The sequence below is a fragment of the Alosa alosa genome, chromosome 9 (genome assembly GCF_017589495.1).
Source record: "Alosa alosa isolate M-15738 ecotype Scorff River chromosome 9, AALO_Geno_1.1, whole genome shotgun sequence".
Classification (NCBI taxonomy): domain Eukaryota; kingdom Metazoa; phylum Chordata; class Actinopteri; order Clupeiformes; family Clupeidae; genus Alosa; species Alosa alosa.
The window spans coordinates 35,781,365-35,794,153 of NC_063197.1; the positions used below are offsets into that span (position 1 = coordinate 35,781,365).

At 44.3% G+C, this 12,789-nt stretch overlaps 1 protein-coding gene across 1 annotated transcript in view; it reads left to right on the forward strand.

Annotated features, from left to right (window-relative positions):
* The window catches only part of mast3b (microtubule associated serine/threonine kinase 3b), a 125,737-nt gene that overhangs the window by 70,151 nt on the left and 42,797 nt on the right, over positions 1-12,789 (forward strand). The window contains 2 exon segments of the mRNA XM_048252942.1: positions 2,173-2,338; positions 2,904-3,005. Of these exon segments, the coding sequence (XP_048108899.1) occupies positions 2,173-2,338; positions 2,904-3,005 (268 nt within the window).

The following is a 12,789-nucleotide window of genomic DNA, read 5'->3' on the forward strand; positions in this document are numbered from 1 at the left end:
TCTCACTTAACACACCTGACGTGCTCACCTAAACACACCTGACGTGCTCACCTAAACACACCTGACGTGCTCACCTAAACACACCTGCTGTGCTCACCTAAACACACCTGACGTGCCCACCTGGTGGGAAACACACCTGACGTGCTCACTAAACACACCTGACGTGCTCACCTAAACACACCTGACGTGCTCACTAAACACACCTGGCGTCACTCAACACACCTGGCGTGCTCACCTGGCGGGGCCTGTACCTGTACTGGCGGGGTTACTGGCTTATCTGGGTAACCGAGTAACTTGATCACGTGTGCGTAACTTCCGATTAACCTGTACTACGAGAAGGTGGATAGGTTTTAATCGAGGTATGCTGCCATGGCAATTTACAGCTGCATCTTAAACCTGCTCCGACCAGGTTATGTTCTTGGTTAACCCGAGGTTTCCGTTAACCACAACCTTTATAAATTACCACCCCTCCACTAACAATTTCTCGAGACATGTCGGTAGTACCTGGATGATCCATATGACATTGGGCCAAAAATTGGGCGCAAATCGTGAGGGACTCTCTTCGCAGGGGTGAGGGGTTTAGAACCATCAGAAAATATATATATAGCCTACCGGACGATATATTCTCTATGAAGATATATATTGTCAGCCAAGGGAATTCGTTATCTTTGTCAGATGATCTAGGAAGGCGTCTCATAGCAATGCCGTCATGGACATTCATGTATTCCATCGGTGATGCAAGAATACTGTATGTCGAAAATAAATCGGACATAGGCCTGCAGTATGCTGAAAATCTGAGCAAGAATAGCCTAAAATAAATCGGACATAGCCTACAGTAGGCCTAATAAATTAAAATCACAATTTTAACAAACTTGTTGAATTGAATGTCATATTACTGTACCCTGCACATAAAGGCTACACATTTCCACAGCACCAGAATCCGACCGAATGCCTCCCTCAACCTCCTCCATAATCGGCCTTCCACTATTATTTGCGATGGCCAACTCCTCTGCTACTGTAAAACACTCTGGTGCCTTTCCTCCTACAGTAGTATTCAAAGACACCTTTTTCTTGTTAGCTGTAAAACAGAGGCCAAGTGAAGGCTATAAGCTAGGCCTACATGTTTTCATAATTAAGAAATATTAATGCAAGCTATAACTATATAAACCTACTATTCTGAATAAAGTTTTTATGTTTCATTTTTACCTGCTGCCATGTGCATTTGGCAATGGTGTTGCATCTGAAATGTTCACAGGATTAGGCATATGCTAAATCAGTCAATGGGGGCTACTTAAACATTCAATTATCCTTATTACTGTAATCTATATGCCCACTTCTGAATTGGGTTGCATCTGTAGGCCTTTCTATGAACTCAAAATAGGCTATTTAATGATCATTTCAGACATTCCGCAAGCTACTAATCCTCCGTAACACATATTTGAAGAACATGTGGGAATAAATACTTTTAGGCATTTAGGCTACCCGATCTGCAATGAGTTGCCAACAGCCTTGACTTGCTTTGTTCACTGCCGACGTATTTTATTTTTGTCATAGAGTGGGTTTTAATTCCTCATAACTTGTCATAATAATTGTGCATTCCTCATCCGTAAAATAAGGTGATCGCGTCATCATTGAAAGTGGTGACTTGCGCTGCAACCCGCCCCTTTTATGTGAACGCGCACAAACTCCAATTAGGTTAACCCTGGCTCAACAAATCAACTTCATAATCAGCGTCGTAGTACCGATTAACACCACTTAAGATAACCAGGTTTTGTCAACCCCGGTTTAACAAAGTAACCCTGGGTTACATCTGGGTAGGTTAAGCTCCCTTCGTAGTACAGGCCCCCGGTGGGAAACACACCTGCTGTGCTCACCTAAACACACCTGACGTGCTCACCTACAGTAAACACACCTGACGTGCCCACCTGGTGGGAAACACACCTGACGTTCTTGGCTGTATTCTGCTGTAATTTGTCAGGTTGATTATTAATTGTAAAGGCTGAAATGTGCCATTGCTGTCTATGCATAAAGGATGAACAGCATGTCGCTAAAGCTCTTTTATTATTTAGAGTAAATTGAGGAAATGAGTTCCTTTGTAATGTCACTGAGTTGAATCTGTGTGTGTGTATGTGCGTGTGTGTGTGTATGTGCGTGTGCATGTGGTGTGTGCAGGTATGTGGAACCCCTGAGTACATCGCCCCGGAGGTGATCCTACGGCAGGGCTACGGCAAGCCAGTGGACTGGTGGGCCATGGGCGTCATCCTGTACGAGCTCCTGGTGGGGTGTGTGCCTTTCTTTGGAGACACGCCCGAGGAGCTGTTTGGACAGGTGGTCAGTGGTAAGACACACACACACGGACGCACACACACACGGACGCACACACACACGAACACACACACACACACACGAACACACACACACACACACACACACACACACGAACACACACACACACACGGACACACACACACACACGGACACACACACACGAACACACACACACACACACACACACACACACACACACACACACACACACACACACACACACACACGGAACACACACGCACACATACACATACGCACACACACACACAAACACATAACACACCTATCAAACTAGGAGAGATACACACTCATGATGCTGTACGTGAATATATTTACTACATACAGTGAACTAAATCTCTCAGACATACACACACTTACACACTTTCGCTCTCTCCTTCTCACTCTCTTACACTCACTCACACACACACACACAGAGATCCTCGAGATGACCTAGCAGGCTGGAGCCTGACGTCTGAAGCCTTTGACATTGCATAACCCAGTTTGTGTAATTGGATTTACGTGCGTGTGTGTGTGTGCGTGTGTGTGTGTGTGTGTGTGTGTGTGTGTGTGTGTAGATGAGATCATCTGGCCAGATGGGGACGATGCCCTGCCTGTGGACGCACAGGATCTCATCACCCGTCTTCTTAGACAGAGTCCCCTGGAGCGACTGGGAACAGGCAGGTCACACACACACACACAATGTCCACAGATAGTTGTTGGGGTAAAAGCTCCTTACATGATCTGTGATGCAATGACCCAATTAGGTGTCGCCACCTGACGTCATAAAGTGGGTGGCGGCCATGTTGGAAGTATGCAAAAGAGAATGTAATGTAGTTGTGGTTGCTAGGTTGTTGCTATGATAATTTAGATGCTTGCTAGGTTGTTGCTAGGGAACATATGCTGGTTGCTATGCTATGCTATGGTGGTTGCTAAGTTGACATAGTGGTGGTTGCTAAGTTGTTGCTAGGGTCATTAAGATGGTTGCTATAGTAACTCAAGTGGTTGCTAGGTTGGTTGCTAGGGTAATCATGTTGGTTGCTAGGTTGTCATTGTGGAAGGGGTTGATAGGTTGTTCCTAGGATACTTGAGGTTGTTGCTAGGCTGTTGTTAGGTTAGTTGTGGTAGTTGCTATGCTGATTGCTAGGTTAATCTCATTGGTTGCTACATTGGTTGCTAGGTTGTAACTGTGGAAGTGGTTGCTAGACTGTTGCTAGAGTATTTGACATGGTTGCTAGGCTGTTGCTAGGGTACTTGAGGTGGTTGCTAGGCTGTTGCTATGGTAGTTACGATGGTTGCTATGCTGGTTGCTAGGGTAATCATGTTGGTTGCTAGGTTGTAATCGTGGAAGTGCTTGACAGGTTGTTGCTAGGGTAGTTGAGGTTGTTGCTAGGTTGTTGCTACAGTGGGCATCGCTTTCAAATGACCACTTCATTCGCGCATTACGCGGCGTGAAGCTGCGTGAAGCTTTAGTACCACTTTCAGCCACTGTGCGTCGCTCTGCCACTGTACATCACTCTGCCTGCCGTCCCTTACATAATTGTTGCCGAGAGTAATCCCAGCCTACAAATTCAATAACAAAATAAATCATGCATAATTAAACATTACCTCGATTTAGGCTACTTGGGTATGGCTTAAGGCTTGACTACACAAAAATCGAAATCGAAATTTGCTGTCTACATTATTGTCAGTGTTGGGGTTAAGCAACTTCATGGAAATCAAAACAGTGGTGTGATAATTGAGCCAGTAGAGAAATAACTGTTCAGAATTAATCTGTAGCCTTGGGTAGGCTTCTGCAGAAAACAATGTTGTTGCCGATTTAATACTATCTGGCGACGTTTTTATTTTTTTTTACGATATGAGCCTGTTGCATTAGATGTCCGAGTCACGCATAATGTTTGAAAACCACTGGCTCGTAATCACAATAATTTAACACACGACAGTTGGATAACCTACTTCATCATGTCCCCATGCCTACATTTTTGTGAGTAGCATAGAGATCGTTAAAAACAATAAAGTATGGCTCTCCGTTTGGGACATCGAAAACTTATATTTTTAATAGACTACCGTCGAAGATGCTGACTTGCAAAAGCCTCGATATAACCGTTATCTCCACTATCATCAGTCATGCCCCTTGATCAAAGTGGGGAATGAAATAAAAGTTTGATAACCACTGGCTTAACAAGTTACCTACAGTCCAGAACACAGAATCTGTTGCAATATTATATAAAATTCTTCAACAGAAGGCCTCGAATGTTGTCTTGTTTGTGGAGCGCTTTGCTTCGCTTCTGTAATTTCGGCTTCATTGAAAATGAGGGTTTCCCTCAATGACCCTCCGAGAATAAATAAAGGTTGAATGAATGAATGAATGCAGGCTTGCCCAAAATAAAAGGCATGTGGTTTTGCGAGCCTACAGTAAATAACAGACCCGCCAGAATGTGCGTTATGATTTTTTTTTTGAGCAATATATTTTTTGGTACCCTCGCGACACTGCATGTTCTTAAATAACAATGATCATCAGTAATATTCGATCATTAAGTTGGGTAAATGGGCTTAACGTGACCACCTTGATTGGCTGATGATTGTAACGCTGGGCATGATTCCAAACACCTCCCTTACGATGATGAGTGACAGGTCTCAGAATCGTGCACAAGGGGGCGGAAGATGATGAATAACTGGGGCCGTAGGCTATTCACAAAGGCTTTTTCTTACTACTAGGAGTAGGCTACTCCTAAATCGCGCTTAAAAGATTTTTAGATTGGAGTTTTCTCTTAAAGTTATTCACAAAGCCTTTCAGACAACTCCTAAACTAGGAGTGAGTCTTCGGTGGCTATGGATGACGCCAGTACTCATGCATGAGCTTGACTGAAGTGACCACCTTGATTGGCTGGCGATTGTAGTGCGGAATTCCAAACACCTCTCTTCCGATGATGACTGACAGGTGACAGGTCGAGAATGCGTCGCTTCTACAAGTAGTCGCGAAGGGCGGAAGATGATTAATAACTGAATAAAAAGGCCTAGCCTAAATGAATAAAGAGTAAGGCAAAACAAATAGCCTAGTAGCCTAATAAAACATAGGCCTATGGATTGATGCAGTAGCCTACCTTTGCAACATTATTAAATTAATCTGTCACCATATCCCTAGGCTACGTTTGCAAAGAGGAGAACATTTTAATTTGATTCACAATGAAACGTTACATTTCATTTACATGTTAACAATGAGTAGTTTTGGTTGTTGTTGGTGGCGTTATTGCATCCCTTTTATGAATGCAAAATTGTTCCTCGCGATTGGAAGCTCCTGTTAGCATAGGCTCGCATTTCAAAACATCATAACGTAAAATGCCACAAAAAAGCTGTTTATGAATAGGTCTTAGTGAGTTAGGAGTCCTCTCGACTTAAGCTGTCCCAGACTTAGGTGCTACTTTTAGGTCTAAAATGCTTAGTGAATTACTTTTGTGAAAAATTAGGAGTCCTAAAGTTAGGAGTGACACGCCCATTATTTTTAGGAGTTGCTCCTAAATTAAGCCAGTTAGGAGCTACTTTTAGCCTTAAAATTCTTTGTGAATATGGCCCTGAATAAAAAGGCCTAGCCTAAATGAATCAAGGCAAAACAAATAGCCTAGTAGCCCAATGAAACATACGGATTGATGTAGTATCTTTTGTAACATTATTAAATGATTCTGTTACTATGCCTACGTTTGCAAAGAGAACATTTTAATTTGATTCACAATAATGCTACATTTAATTTACATGTTGACAATGATTAGCCTAGTTTTGGTTGTTGTTGGCGTTATTGCATGTTAGTTATGCCTACAATGCAAAATTGCTTCCTCGCGATTGGAAGCTCCTGTAGCTGCATAGAATTTCAAAACCGCAGGTTTGTGAATAGGTCTGTGAGTAAGGAGTCCTCTTGACTTCTTTTAAGCTGTCAGAGGTGGGAAGGTGTGATCCCCCAGGGGAAGGGCCGGAATTAACTGGGCACAATTATTAGTTAATAGGCCTATCGTGGTTAGTTAATAGGCCTCATCGTGAAGATTTTTCCTGCCATCTAAGGCACGCATCTGTGAGGCCAAGCCTCACCAAGTAGCTCGTTGGTTTACAACTAACATTCCATTTAATTAAACTGCTTTATAGGCTATGCGAAATAGTTTTCAACATTTTGAATATTAGTGTCGGGTGAATTGAAATGTTCTCAAAGTAGCCTTATGGCTGAAAGCTGCTTGGGACACCCCCTTCCTGCACTCATTGTTTCAAAAGGAGTAATTTTGGCTTTGTCAGAACTGAAGAGCTGTGGACGGCACGGCACGGTATGCCCAATGAAAATAAATTAACATAGCGCAACACAACACAACACAGACCCCCGCTTCTCTCGTCAGTCACTGACATGAACGAAACACAGAACCCGCTTCTCTCCACGGCAGTCACTGACAGTAACCTAGAATAAATGCATGGGAAAAACACTTCCCCATGACAAAGACATCGTAAAACACTGAAAGTTAATATTTTGTCACTAGCAACATTCATCTGTCCTTTGTCAAATGTATTATGTTCCAAGTACCCTATCGTAATTCTGCTTCATAAAGTTGAACAAATACATTTGCTTATTTCACAGAAAAATATAAATAGCCAGTCTACAGTGCAGAGTTGGTAAGTTATGGTAGGCCAACTTGCAGTGAACATACAAACAGAGGAAATTATTTCTCTTGCAGCTGAGTAGCCTCAGGTGCGCGTGGACATAAGGCCGAACATGCAAGCGCAATGAATCGTGCTCTCCACGACAATCGCGCCGTTAAACTTAAATAGGTTAACATCACTCTAAGTTCGGCCTTCAAGCAAGGAAAACGATGATTTGAAGACATCTGTTTTAGTTGGAAGGGCAAGGGTAGCAACAGGGCAACACAGAGACAGGCCCGATGGCAGGGCTGTTATGAGAGTATTAAAATATGGGATATTCTACGGAAAACATTAAAAACGGCAAGACAGCGGGGAAAGTTAAAATCGTGATAAACACGGAAAAAGTTGGCATGCATTGTTTTAGGTCCCGTGCACAGGGATTATTTGTCATACTATTAATCACATATGATTATTTGTGAAATTGTGCAAACAGGCGCCAACACATTTGAAAAGGAAGGACTGGTAGCATGCAAGCTCACGGGAAAGATTGATTTAAGAACGTTATCACAAAGTGTGTGGCTGTGGCGGGGCGGAAGACAATTGGCAGGGGAGGGTCATGTCTTTTTAACAATTCTGTCGGAGGGTCATTGAACAATTTCTAGCAGGCAAGAGAGGGTCATGCAACTGCCAACTGAAGCACTCAAAATTCCTCCGTGGCCCTTCAATAAATAAATATCAGTCCCTAGATTGCTGCTGGGCTATATGTCTTGGTTCTGTTAACAACTCATTGTCAAGCGCGATAGCCTATCTCGGTTGCATCCATTACAAACAAACATGCAATGTGAGCGTCTGGGATTGGGGAGAGCACTAAATGCTCTACTGAATAAGCACCAAGTCAAACCTTTAAATGAAAAACACTCTTTAATAATCCAAAAAATAAACCGCTAATGAAGTAAACTTGTGACCATCAAAAATCGTTTATCGCTCTTAACTCCGTGATACCAGGGCGTAACAGGAAGGCATTTGGCTGAGCAACGGAGGTTAATATGCTCCATGTTTTGTCCAAATGATGACTGTCTATCATCGTTGCACTTTCGGAGAAAACCGAATGTTTCATTAGGTCCCGTTTCAATAGTCCCGGTTGTACCTACTCAAAACGCAGATTGAACCATATTATTCTAAGGTAGCGAAATAGCGTTCAGCATGATACATGCCCAATTAATTCCCCTGTTAAAGTGTTAAGCCTTTGTAGTTTGGTTTTGTGATAGCCTATGATAAACGGCTTATGGCCAAATATGTGAAGACGTTAAAATACAGTAGCTTATAAACCGGAAAAAAAAGTTGACAGTGATTTTTCATAATCACTTTGGAGGGTCATAGAAAAATGTATTGCTGGCGAGGGAGGGTCACGTCTTTTTGGACTAATGCTCCCAAAACTCCTCCGGTAGCCCCTTAAATAAATAACGAACAGTCCCTAATGAAGTAAACTTGTGACCATCAAAAATCGTTTATCGCCTGTAACTCCGTGATAACAGGACGTAACAGGAAGGCATTTGGCTGAGCAACGAGGTTAATACTCTATATTTTGTCCAAATGATGTCTGTCTATCATCGTTGCACTCGGAGAAAACCAGAATGTTTAATTTGTCCTGCGCCTCTCTGGCTGCAAACGGGATTCACTTTCGCAGTTAACCAAATATTTCTTTATTAGGGCAGGGCAGGGATATTTCTGGCTATTACATTATTTCTAAACCAGTCTGCTAAAGTCTGTAGTGAAGTCTGTGTAGGGTTTTCCAGGCTCCATTTCTTTTTACGAGACACCCTGCTCACTTGAGCCATCTACCGTTGTTTGGGTTGTTGCAGCGCCTCACTGGAAAAATACAAATTAAAAAGTCGCGTGATACCGCTGCGTTGATCCCCTGTAGCGGACGGGCGAAAGTGAAGCTGGCCAAGTCGAAGCACTGCCCACTGTAGGTTATCCATGGTGGCTACTATCAGAAATAAAGGAGTTACTATAGTGATTTGCTAGTATAATCATGTTGGTTGCTATGGAAACTTGCTATGTTGGTTGCTAGGTAGGTGGTGGTTTAATATAGTTGGCTTGAGGCATAGTTGATGATAACTGGCAGTTGGAATGGCTGAACAGTTAAAAGTTGTGTAGTTTAAATGGTTAAATTATTAATTAGGGAATTATTGTAGTGTAACGATCAGATTTTTGAAATTCTAACTATTACCATTAAACACGGGTACAAATTGAATTGGCTCTAGATAAATAATAATGCTTTTCACTGACATCGGAATAGACACCACACATACAGTTAACAGGTAGACTTTATGTGAGCAGAAATACGCTTGAAAACAAACAAACACTTATTTCCACACAGTTCATATCGCAAAACAATGCAACCAAAATGTCCACGCCAGCCTACGCTTTCATGCGCTCTCACAGTCCATCCAAACGAAAATTAACAGAGACTCCAAGAGACTCCGACATAAAATCCACCGCCAAAGAAGAAACAGTCTGAATAATCCACGTCCAGTGCAACCCATGTAATCCACAAAGAAAACATTCAATCCGATGAGGCTTTCAGATAGATGCTAAACAAAAATAGGATCCTTCTTACGGATCCCAGCGACTTCGACAACGGCGATCTCCAAGCTCAGTCCTGTCTCTCCGGTATGTCTGTGGTTCAGACCTAGAACCACCTTTCGTTGGGGATATATTATTTCCACACAAAGTTTGTCCAGGTCTCACGTAGACTCCTGGGTAGGCCTACTGTCCAAAAGAAAAAACACTGGCCCTCAAGCACCTCCAGCGTTTAAACTTGAATCATATCAGCTGGCGGCTTGACGGGTCGCTTAAGTCATCTGACAGTTACCATCAGCTGATCAGGCTAAGGCGTTACAACAGAATTCAAATGGTGTTTCACGATAGGGCTACAGACTTACATAACATGGAAAAATATAGCGGAGAACACTTTTATGTTGGTTACTATTTCATAACACAGACTTAAGAAAAGTGAATCCTAAAATTATGTGGCAGTGCTACATAGACCCCCCTCCAGCCGGAGGCTACTAAGATAGCTACCATAGAATGGTTTCAGATTAACCACATTGACTGTGTCCTCCTTCTGTGGGTTGCTCCACCCTACCCTGTAGTTTATGGGCCCTAGTTGTCACCACTGGACCTTCCCACTTTGGTGCTAGCTTTGCAGAGAATTTATCACTGGCTTTAGAGAGGGGATGGGACCTTACCCAGACTAGATCACCCTGCTGAAAGTGCTCATCTTTCCTGCGGGAATTATAATACCTAGCTTGTCTGGCCTGGTGCACTCCCACTCTCCGTTTGACCTCCTCTGCCATCTTCTGTTGTCTTTCCACTATATTGTAGGCTTCTTTTTGGGCAGGAGACGGTGATTGATAAATGAGTCGTTCCAGCCGGGCCTTTCGATTCGGCCCAATGCAAGCTCCGCGAGGGGCCTTTCCTGTGGTCTCCTGCTGGGCTGTATTGATAGCTTAAGCGGAACTCTGGTAGCCACTGGTCCCAGGTGTTGTGATTCTGGCCTACATAAGAGGCGATCATGGTTTTTATTGTTCGGTTAAAGCGTTCCGTCAGGTTGGTCTGTGGGTGGTAACTGGTGGTGAGTTTTTGTACTACACCCCATGTTTTGCAGAGGTTTGTGAGCAAAGTGGCCGTAAACTGTGGTCCTCTGTCCTAAAACCAGGTACTTTCGCGGCACCCCCCAGCGAGTGAAGATTTCCTCCCTAAGAACCTTAATGAGACGCGGGTGTTTTACTGTCTCTCAAGGGGAACATTTCCACCCACTTGGAATAATAGTCCACCACCACCAGGAGGTAACAGTTGGCCTTTTTGCTCCTAGGCAACGGACCCATAAGGTCCACGCCCAACATCACCCCTGGAGCATCCACGACTGTGCTCTGCAATAGTCCGGATGGTTTGTTGTTATCCACCTTGTACTGCTGACAGGCTATACAGGACTTGGTGTGTTCCCACACATCTTCACGGACGCCGGCTACCAGGCAACCTCCAGCACCCTCAGCAGAGTCTTCAGCCGGCCCAGGTGACCACCCAAAGGATTGTCATGAAAGTACCCTAAGAATTCTGGGACCAAAGACTGTGGCACCACCAGCTGATACTTTTTCCCCTGGTCTCGACTGGAACTTTGGGTAAAGCACCCCCTTGTTGCATCTCAAAGGCAATGCGATCAAAAGTTGATGACTGTGATCTGTCCGCCTCAACTCACACACCCGTTGATCCTTCATTTGCTCCTGTGCAATCTCAGCCAAGGTGGTGGGCAGGTCTGGAGTGGCACTTGGTAGCAAGACATGGTGAGGGTTGGATTGACAGAGGCTCATATGCTCTGGACAGAGCATCTGGAGCAGAATTAAGACAGCCTTCGGTAGTGCACTTTAAATGTGAACTGCTGTAGTCTGAGGATCCATCGAAGTCAGGCGAGGGTGGTCTTCGGACAGTTGAATGCCCAAGACAAAGCCGCATGGTCGGTGAACACATCAAACTCCACTCCCTCCAAATAATGTCTCCATTTCTCGACAGCCCAGACCACCGCCAAGCATTCCTTCTCTGAGGTGGAATAATTGCATTCTGGCCCCGTAGTCCCCTGGAGGCGTAGGCTATGGCGTGCTCCCCCTCTGGCGTGTTCTGGGACAGGATGGCACCAAGGCCCACTTCACTAGCGTCAGTGAGTACCTGGAAGGGCAATGTTAGATTGGGCTGTCGCGAGCACTGGAGGATTCCTCAGAGCAGCCTTCAAGGCATCCAGACTGGCTTGACACTCCTTAGTCCAGTTCCACTCCCTCCCTTCCTCTTGAGATGATTAAGAGGTCGCGGCAAGGTTTGCAAAATGTGGAATAAACTTATGGTACCAGCCAGCAAGTCCCAGGAAGCGTCTTTGGTACTGGAAAGTCTGAGGCGGCTTGGGTCTTAGCGGATCCACCTCAACCCCCAGTGCCAGAGACGATGTGGCCAAGGAATTTTTAACTCAGGTTTAAAAAATGGCACTTCTTCATGTTCAGGCTAAGGTTGGCTGCCTGTAGCCTTGGGAAGACTGCTGCCAAGTCCTGCAGATGTTGGTCCGCGTGATTGAGAGTATATGATTATGTCATCAACATCATCATAAACGAAACATATCTTTCCTCTGAACTCTGCCAACACCCTTTTCCATTAACGCTGGAATGTCGCAGCGGGCGTTTGAAGCCCAAATGGCATACATTTGAATGGGAACAGGCGGGGATGTTATGAAAGCAGTTTTTCTTCTTGCTCTGCTCCATCATTGCAACCTGCCAGTAACCGGACTGCAGATCCAATGAGCTGAACCAGGAGGCACCTTCCAATGATTCAAGGATGTCATGGATGATAGGCATTGGATATGCATCCGGCAGAGTCTTCGCATTCACTCGCCTGTAATCCACGCAGAACCTATAAGATCCTTCTGGTTTGTTGACAAGGACCACTGGTGAACTTCTGCCGACACGTGCGTCATTCACACACACACATTGACCACTAGCTTCGCCGACAGTCGTCATTCTCACACACACACACACACACACACACACACACACACACACACACACTGACCACTAGCTACTTGGACAGTCAGTCATTCACACACACACACACACACACACACACACATTCACACACACACACACACACACACTGACCACCAGCTGAACAGCAGTGACTCCCCATAACACACACACATTAAATCATAACACATAGAGGTATTTTTGCCATTTTTAAAATAATTGGCAAAGGATATCTGAGGTTATACCATGGTCTAGGTTGAAAAGGGTGTCGTTTAAAAAGTGA